Raw genomic sequence first — 20,974 nt, 5'->3', positions numbered from 1 at the left:
TCCATGATGCGAAACTCCCATTTCACCACATCCCAAAGGTGCTCTATTGGATTGAGTTCTGGGGACTGTGGAGGCCATTTGAGTACAGTGAACTTATTGTCATGTTTAAGAAACCAGTCTGAGAGGATTCACGCTTTATGACATGGTGCGTTATCCTGCTGGAAGTAGCCATCGGAAGATGTGTACACTGTGGTCATAAAGGGATGGACATGGTCAGCAACAATACTGACAACAATACTAGCTACTTTACACCCCACTCTTCATTTTTTAGTTTAGATTACTTCCAACATTGAATAAGAAAATGCACATTTCAAAGCACTTCATGGGACTTTTAATTACCATCAGTGTAATGTGTGTGTGTGTTTGCAGTGCAGAGACTGTATCGCTGCTGCTCTGGCCGCCAGTAAGATCTTGAGGAAGCTAGCGCAGGAAAGCGGAGAGGATGACAGTGAAGAGGCTACAGAGATGCTGGAGCTCGCCAACCATTACGAGAAACAGGCCATCGGTACCCCATCACCCTTTACTCTCTGACCCCTGACCCCATTACCTCTGACCTTTGACATCTGATCCTGTGACCTCTGACCCTATGACTTCTGACGCAGTGCCCTTTCATTCTTACCTCATTACCTCTTACCTTTGACCTCTGACCCTATGACTTATGACGCAGTGCCCTTTTATTCTTACCTTTGACCTCTGACCCTATGACTTCTGACGCAGTGCCCTTTCATTCTTACCTCTTACCTTTGACCTCTGACCCTATGACTTCTGGCGCAGTGCCCTTTTATTCTTACCTTTGTCCTCTGACCCTATGACTTCTGACGCAGTGCCCTTTCATTCTTACCTCATTACCTCTTACCTTTGACCTCTGACCCTATGACTTATGACGCAGTGCCCTTTCATTCTTACCTCATTACCTCTTACCTTTGACCTCTGACCCTATGACTTTTGACGCAGTGCCCTTTCATTCTTACCTCTTTACATCTTACCTTTGACCTCTGACCCTATGACTTTTGACGCAGTGGCCTTTTATTCTTACCTTTGACCTCTGACCCTATGACTTCTGACGCAGTGCCCTTTTATTCTTACCTCTTACCTTTGACCTTTGACCTCTGACCCTATGACTTCTGACGCAGTGCCCTTTCATTCTTACTTCTTTACCTTTTACCTTTTACCTCTGACCCTATGACTTCTGACGCAGTGCCCTTTTATTCTTACCTTTGACCTCTGACCCTATGACTTCTGACGCAGTGCCCTTTCATTCTTACTTCTTTACCTTTTACCTTTGACCTCTGACCCTATGACTTCTGGCGCAGTGCCCTTTTATTCTTACCTTTGACCCCTGACCCTATGACTTCTGACGCAGTGCCCTTTTATTCTTACCTCTTGCTTTTGACCTCTGACCCTATGACTTCTGACGCAGTGTCCTTTTATTCTTACCTCTTGCTTTTGACCTCTGACCCTATGACTTCTGACACAGTGCCCTTTTATTCTTACCTCTTATCTTTGACTTCTGACCCTATGATTTGTAACACTGTACTCTTTTTCTCTGTGACCTCTGACCTTGTTACCTCTTAACTTTTACATCAAACACTGTGCTTACCTATAACCTCTGACCTTTTCACCATTTTGAACTCCTACCTCTAACCCTACACCATCTGACCCTATGACTTCTGGTGTTGTCCTTTTTAACTCAGTGACCTCTGAACCTTTCACCTTTCACCCTGTACTCGCTTCCTTGTGACATCTGACCTTGTACTCGCTTCCCTGTGACCTCTGACCTTTTTGCCCTTTTAACTCTAACCTTGACTTTTGGCCTTTTAACTCTGACCTTGTACCCAATGACTTCTGACACTGCACCCTTTTACCCTGGGCCCCCTGTGTACTTGTAAACTTAGACCCTTTTGCTTACTTAACTCTTACCTTTAACCCATTACCCTTTAATCTATGATCTCTGACCCTGTGACCTGTGCAGGTGTGTTCAGCGAGTGCCACAGCTGGGACGCGCAGCGGGCGCAGAAGCTGCTCATCCGCATCTCTCCATCATGGGGCAGAAGCACATGCCTGTGGCTCGCTCTGGAGGCTCATGATAAAAGCTTCATCGCTCACTCCGGAGTTCAGGTGAGTGAACGGTAAACAGACGGGATGCTCTACTGTCAGATGCTAACGGTCTAATCTGATTCAATGATCTATGCTAAGCTAAGCTAAAAACTAAGCTAAATGACAGTTCGATTTGTTTAAAAAAAGGTAAAGCTCAATCAGATCAGTTTATCTCTAGAGGAGCTGTGAAATGACTTTTTCATTTTCCAAAAAAAAGTGGAGTGCTCCTTTAAGTATTGCCTTTAGACTATAATTAAATTTTTGCTTATATTTAAGAAAGAAACTCAAATTTAGGTTTTCGACCATATTGACAGATCTAATGTGTTAAGGCTGATTTACTTCTGCCTCAAATGCATGTGTATGCTACGGCCCCCTACGTGTAGACACATAGCCCTCGCTGTGGCCGTCGGCGTTGCTGACGTGCACCTCTCAAAAAATGTAACTACACGTCACATCGACATGTAGCGCAAGCTCTGTGATTGGTCGGCTTGGTAGCGCTGATGAGTGTGGGCGGGACCGAGGTCCGCACAAGTCCGTTGAAGCAACTGTTTACAAGTGTGGAGTCCCGTGAAGGAGCTCCGGATGGAAAGTTTTATTTTGTGTTTACCTTGTAAATAAAGTTGTTGCACGTCCACCGGTTCCTGCCTTAAAGTAATCTAGTTTGAGCCACTTGAACATTAAGGAAGCGTTCAGGAAAAACAAAACACAAAACTCGACACAGAGGAACATAAACACCTCACTGCCAACTAGTGTTTCGGAAGTGTTAATGCAGACTAACAGAAGCAGCGTGTAGAAGTATGACTGCACAGCTACGCGCGTTGCATGAGCCATGGGTCACGCCGATCACTTGACGCAGATGTATAAACCAGGCTTTAGTGTGTGTGTGTTTTGTGCTGGATCACCTTTATTTAATTACCCTAATTAAATAAAGATAAACCAGGATCTTCTCTTGGCTATATTCTTAGCTAGAGTTTAGTTAAAGGATCTTTATAATGATTGCCACAGCCATATCACCCTGCAGCCCAAGACCGGTTACTCACTAAAGCTAAGCGGGGCTGAGCCTGGTCAGTACCTGCATGGGAGACCACATGGGAAAACTGGATTGCTGTCGGAAGTGGTGTTAGTGAGGCCAGCAGGGGGCGCTCAACCTGTGAGACGTTAAACCGAGGTCCTGACTCTCTGTGGTCATTAAAAATCCCTTGGCACTTCTCGTGAAAGAGCAGGGGTGTAACCTCGGTGTCCTGGCCAAAGTCCCTTAATCGGCCCTTGCGATCATGGCGACCTAATCATCCCCATCCATCGAATTGGCTCTATAACTATCGCTCCACTCCACCAATAGCTGGTGTGTGGTGAGCGCACTGGCGCCGTTGTCCTGTGGCTGCTGTCGCATCATCCAAGTGGATGCTGCACACTGGTGGTGGTGTGGAGAGACCCCCCTCATGATTGTGAAGTGCTTTTGGTGTATGGCCATACACAATAAATGCGCTATATAAATACACATTACATCACATTACATTACATTGTTAAACAAACAAATTAGCATTCATACTTGACTACACAGGGTAACTTGATGGATTTCTGAAAATGAAGTCAATGCCCACTCCAGTGAAGAAAATCAATAAAATAAACTTTTATTAATAAAGTAAAATCAAGTGAAAAAGTCGAATAAACAAAGATACAAATAACAAAAAGAAAATCCTTTATTTTATCCTCCGTTGAGAATAAAGGGCCTACGACATTCAGTATATGGAAGTTAGAGGGCCCTATCATACACCCAGTGCAATGAGGCGCAGGGGCTCCTGCAGGATTTCATTCCAAGGTACGCACAAATCCAGCACCGCCCACCCTGTTCCGATGGCTGTTATTTCAGTATTCAAACATAAAATAACGAATGCATCAGGTAAAAAGAAACAAACAATTTTTTATAATTTAGCAAAATTCTGCTCTTTTATCTTTGCATTTTTATTATTTAATTTTTGTTAGTTTTAATATTTTATTATCTTCATTATTAAAGCCATACACAAAATCCTGCTTTACATTTTAGAAAATATTTTGCGTAGCTACCCAGTATGTATTAAAGATCACTGAGAAAAAGAAAAAAAAACACACAGAAACATGTAACATGCCCCCTTAAATGTCTAAATTATATTTAACTGAATTGTAATTTTTTTTTTTAATTTTTTGAGTAAAAACTATACCGACATCCAAATTTATTTTATTTATTCATTAATTTGACCTGTTTATTTTATATAATTTAACTCACACAACAGTTATAATTTAACTCACACAACAGTACCTTGGACAGCTACAGTGTCACTAAAGCTTTTAAACACAACCCCAATAAAGTAATAAAAGATTAGACTTTCACCGGTGACGGCCGACATCTCAACATACCTTAACCGTCCTTCGGGTGGTATAGCCGGCATTAAATCACAAAACAAGACGTCTGGCTTGACTGAAGTGCAGTTATTTCCTCGTTGTTCAAAGAGTCTGCAAGTTCGTTTTTCATGGATCTAGTATGTAGCTATAGGATTGTGAACATCAGTAATGTTAAGCGTGTCTTAATTCGATGCACAGCAGAAAAAAAAGTCTTTCAGCAGTGCATGTAGCTGCTGGTTAAGTTCTCTCCCGGAGTCCTCAGTGGAAAAACAACCGAAACCATACCCAAGTGTTCTCAGAACGATTTATGGAAAAGTAGGCAGCTGTAGTGTATACTGTTTAATAATCTATTTAAATTATGTCACAAATAAATTAATAAATAAATAAAAAGCGGCAATAATTCTCGCCCTCTCTTGGCAGGTCCACACAGTGCGTACAGCCGTACGGCTGCAGGCGCCACTGATGAGGCGCAAGGCGTGACGCAATAGTTGTTTGCTAGTTTCAGCTCGGCGCAAGAGTCGTTTTGATGCTTTGCGTCAGGCTGTTTAAATAGCAATTGCATCTGCGCTCATGTGTGCGCCCATAGGCGTTCTGCTCTAAAAAAGGAGGCGTGTTAAGGCGCATTGCTGGCGCGCTGCTATTTTGAGGAACTATAATAGACTGCACAATAGACCAGATCAAGGCAGGTCTGAAGTCCAGCGCAGAGTTGTGCGCCTCTCTTAACATTGCTTAAAAGATATTTGTGTATCCTGTGTGGATTGACAATTTGACTGTATCATTTATGTTTCAATCCTGACTTTGTACTTATTATTGCAATATTACTGTTTTCATTTTTATTTTACTCTTTTTGTTGGGTAGGTCTCGGGCTTTGTTCGAAATCAAAATGTTCAATAAAATAGACCTTAAACGTGGCTGTTTTCTAATCGAAAGATAGTTCACTGGAAGCGCTAAAGCTGGCTGGCTGCTATTAAAAGTCTGTGTGCGTACTCTGTTTGCATGAGCGAAAAGTGTCCGAGCCTTGAAAGTGTTGCTGAACCTGTGAAAGCAGTTGTTATTGATGTTTTGTATGTGTTTTAGGCTCTTCTGACTCAGATCTGGTGTGGAGAGCTGTCTGTAGATAATCCACACTGGAAAGTGCTGCTCTGCATGATCTTCTTTCCTCTCATCTACACCGGCTTCCTGACCTTCAGGTCAAAACTGTTTTATATTCAGATATATGTAAGACAAATTGTGCCTATATTGATTTTATTCCTTTACAAAAAATACAAAACCAAACCCAAATACAAAACACAAAAAACATGCAACCAAGAAATAGAAGGCAGTGTAGATACTCCAGAAAAGAGACTAAAGGCCTTTGGTGATGTCCTGACATTGAACAGGATTTTCTCAGGGCTGTAATATAGCTAATAAATGCGTTGATCCAATGCTTTCTAATTAAAGAGTGCGATTCTTTCATTTAATTAACATAATTTTCCCTCTAGTCATTCCAGCTAAAATCTAAAGTATTTTTTTATGATGAGATGAGTGTAGTGCAATGTGTCTTTCATTAATGATGACCAACCTTTTATATCATCAGAGCTTAAATCACAGGGCTGAAATTGCATGCAGGCACGGTTAGAGGGCAGCACTGCACTGAATAATATTTACAGTTCAAACTTTACACCTACTTTTACCCCAAACTGTGACATTTAATGCCTTTCTATCTATTAATAATATTAAATTGAACTGTTGCAGACGGGATGAAGACATTCAGAGACAGGCCGAACGGACGGAGCAGCAGAAACTGGCCATGGAGTCTGTGTTTGCTGGACAGTCAGACGGCAAAATCAAACGTCATTTACGGTTAGTGGAGTCGCAAGCATCTGTATTTGTAGGTATGAGTGAGTGGCATGCATTATATTCAAATTAACTGATGGTAGCATTATAAAAATTATTAATTATGTTTAGGTGTTAATCAACCAATATTCAAAATCATTTTAAAAATAAAAAAAATTAGAACAATTAATTATTACTTATTGCATTATTATTATTATTATTATTATTATTATTATTATTATTATTATTATTATTATTATATTTATTTTTGTTGCTTAAACAAATTGCAGAATTTTTATAGTATTATAATTTTTCACATAATAATACATTTAATTTAATATAAATATTAATAATTATTAGAATTAATAATAATAAAACAATAATAATATAAATAATAAGGGTAATTGTACCTAAGATGTTTTATTATTATTATTATTATTATTATTATTACTGTTGTTGTTGTTTTTTGTTTATTACATAACCAAAATGCAGAACCAATTTTTCTGGTGTTATTGTTTTTCACACAATAATACATTTAATATAATTTGCTGTAATGATAAATATTATATAAAGATGTTGTTGTTGTATATTTACAATTATAATAATTATTAGAATACATAATAATACCAAACGGCAATAATAATAAGAGTAGTAATAATAAGTTGTTTTTGCATCATAATAATTTTTACACATTAATTCTTTTGAATATTTAATAGTTCTTTTTTATATTGCAAGATGTTATTATTATTATTATTATTATTATTATTATTATTATTATTATTATTATATTACATAACCAAAATGCAGAACCAATTTTTCTGGTGTTATTGTTTTTCCTGTTATGATGAATATTGCAAACATATGTTGTTGTTGGGTTTGTATATTTAAAATCAAAATTATTCAGAATTAAATTAATCTAAATTGTGTTTGCATCATATTTTTTACACAATAATACTTTGGATGATTTAGAAATTAATTTTATTTCTGATAATGTGAAATGTTATTATTATTATTATTATTATTATTATCATTTTTTATTATTATTACTATTATATGAATACATCCATAAATGCTTCATTTACCCTTTTAATACTTTACTTTTTTAATGCAATAATAACAATAATAACAACAATAATAATAATATTATTAATATATACACTTTGAAATATTATTCTTTATCAAAATGTGTTTCTATATTTATATATTATGTTTATATTTTTGTTGAATAATATTTTCATAATATTTTTGTCATAATACTAATTATGATAATATATATATATATATATATATATATATATATATATATATATATATATATATATATATATATATATATATATATATAGAGAGAGAGAGAGAGAGAGAGAGAGAGAGAGAAATAGAAATAGAAATAGAGAGAGGCATATTAACATGGGGCTGCGCAGTGGGTAGCATGTTCGCCTCACAGCAAGAAGGTTGCTGGTTCGAGCCTTGGCTGAGCCAGTTGGCGTTGCTGTGTGGAGTTTGCATGTTCTCCACGTGTTGGTGTCGGTTTCCTCCGGGTGCTCCGGTTTCCCCCACAGTCCAAACACACGCGCTATAGGGGAATTGGGTAGGCTAAATTGTCCGTAGTGAATGTGTGTGAATGAGTGGATGTATGGATGTTTTCCAGTGATGTGTTGCGGCTGGAAGGGCATGCGCAGTGTAAAACATATGCTGGATAAGTCGGCGGTTCATTCTGCTGTGGTGAACCCAGGTTAATAAAGGGACTAAGCTGAAAAGAAAATGAATAAATGATTATTAACATGCTCTGAATAATGAGTGATTATTTTTGTGTGTCAGTGGATTTTCACAGAAGTCTGAGCTGAAGCCTTTGAACTGTTCGTCTCGTCTGATGAGTTTCCTCAAGTCTCCTCAAGTCAAGTTTTACTGGAACATCGCCTCATATTTCGGCTTCCTGTGGCTGTTTGCTGTGGTGCTCATGATCGATTTCCAGACCTCGCCATCATGGAGGGAACTGCTGCTGTATGTGTGGCTCACGTCGCTGGTGTGTGAGGAGATTCGACAGGTAAGACACAAACACATACAGTTAAAGTCAATATTTGTATTTTCTTTTTCAAATATTTCCCAAATTATGTTTAACGATTTTGTCTTCTGAAAAAAGTCTTATTTGTTTTATTTCGGCTAGAATAAAAGCAGTTTTTGATTTTATTAAAGCCATTTTAAGGTCAATATTTTTGGCCCCTTTAACCCTTAAAGACCGAGACAGCCGCCCGCAGCTAAAAATAAGTATTGCTCTTAAATGTTTAATAACTTTTGATCCGCTGATCCGATTCATACAATTCAAAGATTGGCATAAAGAAGAGAATCTCAGCTTTCCAGTCCTCTATCACATACCATTAGCTTTTGTTTGTGGACCAACACTGAGCTTTTTGAACAACACTGAATGAGAGATAGGCATACATTTATGCGCGGCTAAATAAAACGCAAAAAAAAAGTTTTGCATGAAATAATTCTCATACTAGTACTTTTGCATGCACAGCAGCACAGAAACATGACAAAACAGTGACACAGCAAAGACGAACTGCTGCTCTTGCTGTTTTCAAAAGACGCAAATGAAGGTGCAGCTGTTTGTCTGCATTGCAGTCAACCACATCCAAATCCATATCCACAGACAACCATATCCATGCTGGCACATAAAACCTAAGGATGTTCCATATTGAATCTAGTTAAGTTATGTAACTATTTATAGTATAGTAAATATTTATATCTATTTTTAATATCTATTTTATATATCTATCTTTTTTTTACTGAGGATTTGCACCATGTTTATTTGGACTTAGATACATTATTTTTTATTTTTTATTTTTTTATTTGTTCATTGTAAGTGGTGTTGTTTATAGTAGCTGAAAATATATTATTTGGAAAAAGTCAAATTTGCTTCAGTGTTCTGTTATTTTGTAACATTTTTTTCTGTTTAGTTCATTCCCAGAACTTTTGGGCAAATACATTGTCAGTAAATAAATGCATTTTTTTTCCCCCATAGAAAAACGCCTTGGAATAACATTGAAATAAATTGCTATAACTTGCTCAGGGAATGGTGGATGTAGACAAAATTTATTTTGGAAGTATAAAACATCATAGCATGTATTTCTAAAGAAAGAAAAACAAACTTCATAAGGTTTTGTTTGAAATAGCTAGAAAATGCCACTTTTTTAAAAAATCGTTTCTGGAAAATTCTGTAATATTTTCTGTCTGTTCATATGTTTTTGGACCAAAAAATATTTTAGACTGGACCTTTAAATGATACAGATTGAAACTTCAGGTTCTCCTGTTTAAAATGATATATGACACTTGAGGCTGACTGCTAAAAGAAAAATAAAACTGCTTTTAAAAAAAATAATAATATAGGCCCATTAGGTGCCCACAAAATACCTCTTGGTCTTTAAGGGTTAAGCAATATTTGTTTTGGATTGTCTACAGAACAAACCACTATTATACAATGACGTTCCTAATTACCCTAACTTGCCTAATTAACCTAGTTAAGTCTTTAAATGTCACTTTAAGCTAAATACTAGCATCAACTTCATCAAAATATTATGTGCTGTCATCATGGCAAAGATATTTTAAAATGCTTTCACAGCTCTATCATGACTTTGACGGCTCTGGATTTCGGAGGAAAGCAAAGATGTACATCAAGGATCTGTGGAACATTCTGGATGTGCTGTCAATCGTGCTGTTCATTGCTGGTCTAATCTGCAGGTAAACAAACACTAATACAAAGTTACATGTGAATAAGATTAATTCAACACTGCTTATATTTGCCTTGCAATGCTGAAAACAGTTGTGCACATTTTTTGATACACATTCATTTAGAAAAAAATATTTACATCATTAAATGTGCAGTAGGTGATCTTTCACAATGCTAACAGCTTAGCATAAATCTCTGAATCACAGTCCCTCCCCTGCCGTCTAGAGCCACGCCTCCTGAAACACGAGCACCGCAAAAGAACCCTCTCTCATGTGTTAAAAGCGACTAGTGCTTGTCTGGCGGCGTGCAAGCCAAACTGACATGCGATTTCAGAGTGAATATTAGAGTTGCATAATAAACAATATAGGGAGAGACTAGGCGGAATAGCACTATTTACTTGTGTTTTGTTGTTAAGCTAATGCCGAGTTCAGACTGCATGATTTTCAAACTAGTCGTGTCACAGATGTTTTCACACTGCATGGCTATCTGGGCTGGCGTTTCGTCGCTGCTTTGTTTACACTGCAAGATGGATCGGCGACATGGACATTCACATTGCATGACTTTACTATAGAAAGAATCGCCGACAACTTCGTCCAAACGACGTCTCACAGCCAAAAACACGTAGTATATCTTTTGTTATTAACTACATAATGAGAAAGAAGCCTTTAATGGGGTAGAACATGTACAAGTTTGCTCACCTGGGTTTAAAGGGAATTAGCCATTTCTCCTCAACGTTGATAATAAACTAATTTCTTTCTGTGTGAAACGTCAAACAGACACGGTTGCTCCTGAGTCCTGTCAAACCTCCACTAGTTTTCCCTCCATTTCGTGGGTCCAAATAAACCGAAAAAGAGCGCTTTTAACTTCTCCCCCAGCCTCCCGCTGGCCTGCAGCAGGTATACACACACGCACACACACGTGAAAGCTGCTCTCTCATTGGCTGTAGGCGATCACTGATGTTATTTTTAGTCAAAACTCAATTCACACGGCATGATTTGAATCGCCGACAGCTCCAGATATTCAGCACGCCAAACATCTCACAGGCATCGGCGACTCATCGGCGATTCTCTCAGATCGTGTCTTTGATAGTTCATACTGTGTGATCGTCACTCACGTGCACGAGCAGCGATTTGCCTGTGATTTCAGGCATTTGTCGGCGATTTCTCAAAACCTGTCGGCGAGCCAAAATCGGGGCTAAAATCACGCAGTCTGAACTAGGCATAATTAAAATCTACATTATCGATGCTGTAAAAGGTCCCTTATGAAGCTGAAAATAGTCTTATCAATCTTTCAACGGAAGATTTTAGTGGCTGAACAACACTTCTGTGAAGATGTAACCCGTTTGTAACAACATTTAACGTTACATCAGCTTTGCATGAAGCTAAAATAGTTTTAAAACTTAACATGACCTGTCTAAGAGAAATCCTTCAGACATTGTTAAATAGTTTCTCCAGCATGCAAAGGTAAATCCAATATTGATTCAGGTTTTTAAAAAGTTTTGATTAAGCAGGTTTTCACCGATCGGGCGCGCGCACCTATCTCGTGAACGCATGGCACCAACAGCGGTTCAAATCTGCATTCGCTGACAGACAGATTGGGCTACTTATCGGGATTATGAGAGATGTCGGTCTGACTTTATTTAATTGGATGAACATTTTTTAGTTTCATGCCTTACCCAAAATATAAAAATACATATAAACACATTTAGATCATTTACTGTAATCATTACTATTAGACTGTGAAGAGACTTTCAACCAGCACAACAAAAAAATGCTTCTGAAGACAATCACCTACTGCACCTTTAACATTATTTTGAACACCATTTGTTTAAAGAAAAAGCTTTTGAGATGGAAATACTCTTTTTTTATTTTAAAGACACAATATGTAATTTTAACCATTGAGTTTTCGCAACAATCAAATGCCTAGTTTGATATTTGTTTGAATTTGAACTGAAAGCGTAGAAGGATTGGCCAGCCCAATGACCAGATATGAACATTATTGAGCATGTCTGGTGTAGGATAGAGGAGGCATTGAAGATTACTGAAGAGTCTTGATGAACTCTGGGAGTCCTGCAGGAACGCTTTCTTTGCCGTTCCAGATGACTTTATTAATCAGTGATGTGAGTCATGTCAGAGATGTATGGATGCAGTCCTCCAAGCTCATAATGGAGTCAGACACAATATTCATTCTGTCTCCACTGCAGCAGGACTTTATATTCTACACTGGATGTTATTTCCGTTCAGTGACAAGACTTATGTCTAAGCAGAGTCAGACCTTACTGTCCCAATGAAATCATTCAAATTAAGGCGTGATCATATATTATTGTGGTCAAATAAGTGTAATCTAAAGGTCTTTGCCTTTCATATGAGCCACTTCTAATACCAAATGATCAACTAAAAGTGAAGTTATTATTGTTGTTCCTTTTGTCAGGTAGTGTATATGCATTAACACAACAACGAACAATACTGAAAAGCAACATTTAGCTGCAGATGTTTGTATTAGTAATTTAATACTTTAACAGTTTTAATGAAAACCGAAAGCAATGAAAAATCTGTTTATTAAAAAAGATTGAATCATGTTTAAAGTCTTTCAAATTTAATTGAGTAGTTGCATATAATGAGCCTCAGATCAGCATGCTTCACAGTTAACCAGTCTCTGTGTTTGTCCTGCAGACTTCAGGCCTCGGACACTGTGTTTTACATTGGTAAAGTCATCCTCTGCATCGACTTCATCATATTCTGCCTGCGATTAATGGCCATCTTCTCCATCAGTCGAACTCTGGGTCCCAAAATAATCATCGTCAGGAGAATGGTGGGTTTGCAATTAAAGTTAAAATACTGTTTAAAAAACTTAAAAAAAACAAAAAAAAAAACAATCTTTTTTTTTTTTTGCGTGTATTTCAAGAGTCCACACTTAGCTGGTGACTGGTAATAAAGCTTGTTTGGCATGATGTCCTGGGAGAGAGCCCTAAGCTCAGAAAATCCTTGAGCCCTGGGCTCCCTCTCGTTTGCAGGGCGAGAGGGGAGTTTGAGCTTAGGTACGTCTCGAAAACTCCCTTGCTTGTTAAGGCAAATGGCGGATTAAGCATTGCTATGAATATGAACTGCTGACCTCACCTATTGTGTCGACCTATTGGTTTAGTCGATTTACCTATGTTGCGTGTCTTTTGACTGTGGGATGAAACCAGAGAACCCGGGGGAAACCCACACGAGCACTGGGAGAACATGTAACTCTGCACAGAAATGTCACCTGGCCAGGTCAAGACCTGAACCAGAGACATTCTTGCTGTGAGGCAACAGTGCTAACCACTGGGCCGTCATGCCGCCCTGTTAAGGAAAAGGGGGGAGTGGGGGTGGAAAGGGGGATTCTTCAAGACGAAGATGGCTAAGGTAAGACACTCTGGTTATTTATAGTGGGTTAGGAATTATCTGATTGGTGAATGATGCATTAGCTAATGTGGGACCAGCTGTGGTCAATCATGAGCACGAGCTCCTCTCAAAATTAGTTTATAAATAAACTTCACAAAATCAATATATATATATATTTATTTAATTTTCTTTAAAGAATTAATAATTATTAATTATTTAGAAAGATAAACAAACAACTTGTTTTCAAACTATTAAAATAAATAAAATATTTTTTTCTTTTGGATAAAATTTTAACTTTGGAATCTGTGAATGTAGGGTGATCTGTCTCCCCTTTTTTGCACCATTTGAAACTAAAATAAACATAGATTTAAGATTAGAAATACAAGAAAGACACGTGTGAGAAAATTGATGTAAGAAAAATTAATAAAAAAAGTAAAATGAATCATTTTAAATTAAGTTATACACCTGAAAAGTGCTTAAATCTAACTTTGGAAAAGGAGTAATAACTATATGAATAGTCAATAATATGAGGAATATTAGTGCACATAAAACTGGTTTTGCATGACAGCAGTTGTGAATGTGCATCTCTGACTCTCTGCCTTTGTCTCCGCAGATGTTGGATTTGTTCTTCTTCATGTTTCTGCTCAGTATCTGGGTTGTGGCGTACGGAGTGGCCAAACAGGGCATTCTGATCGAAAACGAAGAGAGACTAAACTGGATCATCCGTGGAGCTGTTTATGAGCCCTACATCACTATATTTGGCAACTTCCCTACTAATATAGACAGTGAGAAGTTTATATTTTACTTTGAATAATTCAAATAAACCCAGACTCAATGGAAGTATGTCCCCTGGGCTACATTTTTGAGAACCGAGAAATATGTTCCCTGGTCTACGGTTTCTTGCCATTTTTGTTTTCACAAATCCACTAGAGTGCACTGTGTACACTTCTGATGATCTCAAATGCGTTACTGGGGCACATTTTCTCATATGTTTTACACACAAAGGACTCTATTTTACTGATCTAGGTGTAAAGACTTAAGCGCATGACACAAACGCATAAGGGGCGTGTCCGAATTCACTTTTGCTATTTTAAGGACGGACCCCGGCACATGGTCTAACAGGGTTGTGTTTATTCTCTTAATAGTTTTGGGTGTGTTTAGAACAGGGGTGTCAAACGTATGGCGATCGCAAGATGATTCTGTGAGCTGAAATTTTTCAATAAAATATACTGCTGTTCCAATTGTGTCCACTGGATGGCGCAATAGCAAGCTTAATTTCATCCCATCCAGAAGCCTGAATCAGCGTCAAATTGACAGCCATCTCAGAGAGAAAGACCTCATACCTTTTTTTGTATCCGTCCAAGAAAACTAAACATTTGCGCTCGATTAACCAGTGGAAAATCTTCTCTCGCTCTGCACGTTTCCTACTGCTGATTCTTAGTGTGCGCGATCTGTCACACAGAAACTCTCATGTGCTCTGCAGACCCACAGATACGCGCCTTTTCTGCCAAAATGCATCCGACCATAGTTTCTGAATCTCCTAAAAATGTCCAGTATTCAGGGTTTACTTTCGCATTCTAAAGTTGGCATTATTTGTATGCGTTTTTTGCAATACCATATCACAGCTGACTGTGCGTGCACAGCCCTGAGAGAAACATTAAATGATTAATCATTTAATAAACTTTATACTCGGAGAGAACAAAATGACATCTACAATAGCTGCAAAATATTTGTACACCATCAGAAATGGATAATCAACTAATTTGCCTTATTTAAATAATATACACTTTTTTTCTAATATTTATTTCTCATTTGCTGTATATTTTATTTATTTGATGATGTGAATATATTACATACTTTATACATATCTAAAATGCTTTGACAATACTATCAATGTCATTTTAATCCAGCAACTTTAGAGAGAGAGAGAGAGAGAGAGATAGCACCCTTTACCTTTCAGTGGGTGCACATGTCTCCTAAATAATAGCATAAAAGTAATAAGAGAAATAGTGGATTTCTATTATTTCAACAGCCTTTTAAAATAACTTTAACCCATTGATAAGAAAAGGTGTATAACAGTGTCATAATAAATAAAAATCAAGTTAAAAATCACGTTAGTTTTTGTTTGTCGCATGTATTTCACCATTTATGTGCTGTGGGAAAAAGGTGTTTTCCAATCAGGCTACCAGTGCAAGTATATTTCAAACCTGTGGGAAGCCCTGCACTGAGGTGATCTCACGAGAAAATATAATTATTTTACGTTTTGTCAGTTTAGTATTTCGTACGAGTTCAGTCGTATGAAAATGTACCATTTGAAAAGGGAGGCGTGGGGTGTGAGATGGCACCCCACACAAAGCACAAAAATGTGATCAATTCTATGTCTAAATTCAGTTCTAATCTCCAGAAAATGAAAAATGAACGCTAATAATGAAGTGCGGTCAAAAAACTGAGGTATATCCAAACACACGTCCTGTTCTTATGCCCCATATGGCGATGCAGACGTCTCCAAAACCCGACAACACTGCAAAAAATGCTTTTCTTGTTTAGATTTTTTGTCTTGTTTTTAGTCTAAATATCTAAAATTTCTTATATCAAGAAGAATTTTCTACACAAGCACAACATATTGTCTTGTTTTGAGAAATAATATGCCATTATTAAGTGAGTTTTTCCTTAAAACAAGCTAAATAATATGCCAATGGGGTAAGCAAATTAATCTTGTTTTTTCTTTTGAAGTAAGATTATTTTGCTTACCCCATTGGCAGATTATTTTGCTTTTTTTAAGGAAAAACTCACTTAATAATGGCATATTATTTCTCAAAACAAGACAATATGTTGTGCTTGTGTAAAAAAATCTTCTTGATTTAGGAATTTTTAGATATTTGGACTAGAAACAAGCCAAAAAATCTAAGTAAGAAAAGCATTTTTTGCAGTGAAGTGGACAAATCTGAACTTGTGTTTATTAAAACAAATATAAATTTGCATATAATAAATGATACTAATAATAATAATAACATTAAACAGATGCAAATTGTCATGAATAACCTGAAAAGCCTGGTCAATAACTGAATAAATGACTGAAATTTACATGTTCCTGTTTTATTTTAGAGGTTTTAGTGAATGTGTGTCATTTTTGATAATTAGGACAAACTGAATACAAAGATTTCTAAAGAATATGCTTTTATTTAAAATACAAAATGTCTACACTTTAAGCAAAATTCAGCTCAGTGTGCTAACGGTAATCTTTGTGTTTTGTGATGCAGATACTCTGTTTGATATTAGCAGCTGTAGTGTGAACGCCTCGGATCCTCTGAAGCCCAAATGTCCCATGCTGAACGCTGATAACACTCCGGTGTTCCCAGAATGGCTGACCATCATGATGCTGTGTGTTTATCTGCTGTTCGCCAACATCCTTTTACTCAACCTGCTCATCGCCATCTTTAAGTGAGTCATCAACACAAACACCTAACAGAGTGAGCAGACAAAATTGTTGCATCCCAAATGATACACTATGGGGCTTACCAATAACACCCTAATGAGTAGACTTGATTTCATTTCTAAAGAGTTTGTTTATTTGTTGCAAACTAATGACATGGTTCTTAAATATTCTCTTATGTATGCATATAGATAGACACTCACTGGCCACTTTATTAGGTACACCTGTCCAAATGCTTGTTAACGCAAATTTCTAATCAGCCAATCACATGGCTGCAACTCAATGCATTTAGGCATGTAGACACGGTCAAGACGATCTGCTGCAGTTCAAACCGAGCATCAGAATGGGGAAGAAATGGGGATTTAAGTGACTTTGAACGTGGCATGGTTGTTGGTGCCAGACGGGCTGCTCTGAGTATTTCAGAAATTGCTGATCTACTCGGATTTTCACGCACAACCATCTCTAGGGTTTACAGAAAAAGGTCAGAAATAGAGAAAATATTCAGTGAGCGGCAGTTCTGTGGGCGCAAATACTTTGTCGATTCTAGAGGTCACAGGAGAATGGCCAGACTGGTTCCAGCTGATAGAAAGGCAACAGTAACTCAAATAAGCACTCGCTACAACCGAGGTCTACAGAAGAGCATCTCTGAACACACAACACGTCCAACCTTGAGACGGATGGGCTACAGCAGCAGAAGACCACACCGGGTGCCACTCCTGTCAGCTAAGAACAGGAAATTGAGGCTACAATTCACACAGGCTCACCAAAACTGGACAATAGAAGATTGGAGAAACGTTGCCTGCTCTGATGAGTCTCCATTTCTGCTGCCACATTCGGATGTTCGGGTCAGAATTTGCCGTCAACATCATGAAAGCATGGATCCATCCTGCCTTCTATCAACGGTTCAGGCTGGTGGTGGTGGTGTAATGGTGTGGGGGAGATTTTCTTGGCACACTTTGGGCTCATTAGTACCAATTGAGCATCGTGTAAACGCCACAGCCTACCTGAGTATTGTTGCTGACCATGTCCATCCCTTTATGACCACAGTGTCCTTATCTTCTGATGGCTACTTCCAGCAGGATAACACACCATGTCATAAAGCGTGAATCATCTCAGACTGGTTTCTTGAATATGACAATGAGTTCACTGTACTCAAATGACCTCCACAGTCACCAGAGCTCAATCCAATAGAGCACCTTTGGGATATGGTGGAACGGGAGATTCTAAATCTGCAGCAACTGTGTGATGCTATCATGTCAATATGGAGCAAAATCTCAGGAATATTTCCAGTACCTTGTTGAATCTGTGCCATGAAGGATTAAAGCAGTTCTGAAAACAAAAGTGGGTCCAACCCAGTACTTGTAAGGTGTACCTAATAAAGTGGCCTGTAAGTGTATATTACATTTAATGGGACTGTATTGCAAAAAAGCTTTTAGTTTTATAGTTTGAACTAATTACAATTACCTTAGAATGCTCAGGTTTTGAAACAAAGCCCCTATTTCTTTTATCACATCTCAGGTTTTATCTTGTTCCATTGTCAATATATTGTCAATATTATTTTATCTATCATTGTACATCACAGCTACACGTTTCAGGAGGTTCAGGACAACACAGACACCATCTGGAAGTTTCAGCGGTACGAGCTGATAAAGGAGTATCACAGCCGACCTGCTCTTCCTCCACCCTTCATCCTCCTAAGTCACCTCATCCTCTTCATCAGAGGAGTTTTCCTGCGTGACCTGCCGCAGAGACACAAGAACTTCCGTGAGCACTTCCACAAACACGCAATACAGCTAGGGATGCACTGATTTACATGTTTCATGTCAGGCAGCGCGGTGGCTCAGTGGTTAGCAACACCGCAAGAAGGTCGCTGGTTCTAGGCCCGGCTGGGTCAGTTAGCGTTTCTGTGTGGAGTTTGCATGTTCTCCCTGTGTTGGTGTGGGTTTTTTCCAGGTGCTCCGCTTACCCCCACAAGTCCAAACACATGCACTATAGGTGAATTGAATTAACTAAATTATCCGTAGTGTATGTGTGTTTGTCCTGGTCCTGCAGGTTGGGGGTTAAGCGGTGGGCTAACAACCCACCTCCTAAAAATTAGATGTTAGGAAACACAATATTGTGTGGCTAAATATCAACTTTGATATAAATTGCCCTGGGAGTAAGTAAGAGTAAGTAAGTATCTGTGACCTCTGTTAACTTTTCAATTACACGCTTTGTACTAGAAAATGTTTGCAATGAATTTTGCCTGCAAATCCAGATAAGAAACCTGATTTCTGCCAATCAGTGCATCTCTAGCTCCAACACCACAGCTGATAGATTTATTACTTAACCTCAATCCCTGGTTTGAGTGCGTGACTTTTCTCCTACTATGCTGTTTGCATAGTATGGAAGTCAATGGGTGATGCCTACCAGCATTTTTCATAATTTCGCTTTTTATGTTCAACAAAAGAAAACTCATCAATGTTTCAAATAAATTAATTAAATAAATTACGTCTTGGGCCGTGAAGTATTACTTTAAGTGTATACTTACCATTACTGTTGTTATTATTATTATTATTATTATTATTATTATTATTATTATTATTGTTGTTGTTGTTGTTGTTGTTGTTGTTGTTATTATTGTTGTTGCTATCATTATTGTTGTTGCTATTATTATTATTATTATTATTATTATTGTTGCTATTATTATTAATATTATTATTATTATTATTATATTTATTATTGTTGTTATTACTGTGATTATTATTATAATTACTGTTATTATTATTATTTTTGCTATTATTATTGCTGTTATTATTATTATTATTACTGTTATTATTATTGTTATTATTATTATTTTTATATTGTTATTATTGCTATTATTATTATTATTATTATAGTAATTATTATTATTATTATTAATATTATTATTATTATTATTATTATTATTATTATTATTATTATTGCTATTATTACTATTATTATTATTACTATTATTATTATTATTATTGGTTTTATTATTATTATTATTGCTATTATTACTATTATTATTGTTATTATTATTACTGTTGTTAATATTATTGTTGTTATTATTATTTTTATTATTGCTTGTTTGTTTGTTTATTTTCAGCAACTGGTTCTTTTTGAGATTTAGGCAATGAATAATGCATTAAGTTAAATGCTTTGCAAATGAAAAATGCTTATTTGATTACGATATTGTTAGGATTGTAAGTCAGGATGCTACAAGCAGCAACTCTATTGTTTTCATGCATTGACAGTTTTGCACCCAGGGTCAGACTTCTTTCAGACTAATTTTCTTTTTTACTGCATGGTGACCGAAATCTCCACAGGACAGGAGCTGGAGCAGACGGAGGAAGAGGAGCTGTTATCATGGGAAGCCTACATGAAGGACAACTATCTGGCATCCACAAGACAGGACGAGAGCCAGAGCGTGGAGCATCGCATCCATGACACGGCAGAGAAGTAACTGAAATATAAAAACACAGATACACAGAACAGCTCAAGTGTTTGATCAGAAAATATTTAAACCTGCTCTAGATAAGAGGGAGGGGCATTACTGTTTTTTTCATTTTGCATTTTAACTTTGTAAACTATAAAATCATGCGTCTCCTCACGGTTTGTGTTTCAGCAGGGTGTTTTCACACCTCTACTTTGGAAAAAGTCAGAAAAGTGGGCGTGTCCAGCTCTGTTTAGGGGGGAGTGTCGGAGGAACTAAAGTGGGATGGTGTGGGAGTGTCTATTTGGGCACGCGCGAGTTTCAGTCCAAATACACACACATGAGAAAGTGATGGTGTTTAACCTACATGGACATCTGTAGTGGAATTATTTGCCAAATTATTAAATGTTGGACTTTAACTGCAGTTTGGCTCTTTCATTCAGGGAATTCATTCATGCCCCTCGCGACAAACGCGATATTTGATTCGAGGATCTGCTCTAAGCGTGTATTTTTCATGCAATGTTTGATACCGCACGGCGAATGACAGAAAAAAAACTCTGCATTTCCCGGAAACTTAGATGCACACGGCAGGTAGCATCAGAAAGCCGCGTGTGTTATTGCGGTCTCAAAATGCGGTGCTATGTTTGCACTCAGTCCAATTGTTAACTTAATTCGATACGAACAAACTGAATAAACAAAGAGCACTGGTCGCTCAC

The 20,974-nt window shown here is 37.5% G+C and overlaps 1 protein-coding gene across 9 annotated transcripts in view; it reads left to right on the top strand.

Moving 5' to 3' along the window:
- trpm2 (transient receptor potential cation channel, subfamily M, member 2) overlaps positions 1-20,974 on the top strand; it is a 93,424-nt gene that overhangs the window by 44,372 nt on the left and 28,078 nt on the right. For all 9 annotated transcript variants that reach the window (XM_009304992.5, XM_073912315.1, XM_073912312.1 and 6 more), the window contains 11 exon segments: positions 370-505; positions 1,973-2,118; positions 5,554-5,666; positions 6,211-6,318; positions 8,113-8,338; positions 9,914-10,032; positions 12,694-12,832; positions 14,003-14,174; positions 16,650-16,830; positions 18,405-18,586; positions 20,152-20,284. In XM_009304992.5, coding sequence (XP_009303267.2) covers positions 370-505; positions 1,973-2,118; positions 5,554-5,666; positions 6,211-6,318; positions 8,113-8,338; positions 9,914-10,032; positions 12,694-12,832; positions 14,003-14,174; positions 16,650-16,830; positions 18,405-18,586; positions 20,152-20,284 — 1,655 coding nt within the window.

This window comes from Danio rerio, chromosome 9 (assembly GCF_049306965.1).
Source record: "Danio rerio strain Tuebingen ecotype United States chromosome 9, GRCz12tu, whole genome shotgun sequence".
Classification (NCBI taxonomy): domain Eukaryota; kingdom Metazoa; phylum Chordata; class Actinopteri; order Cypriniformes; family Danionidae; genus Danio; species Danio rerio.
This window is presented reverse-complemented; position numbering and strand designations above follow the sequence as displayed.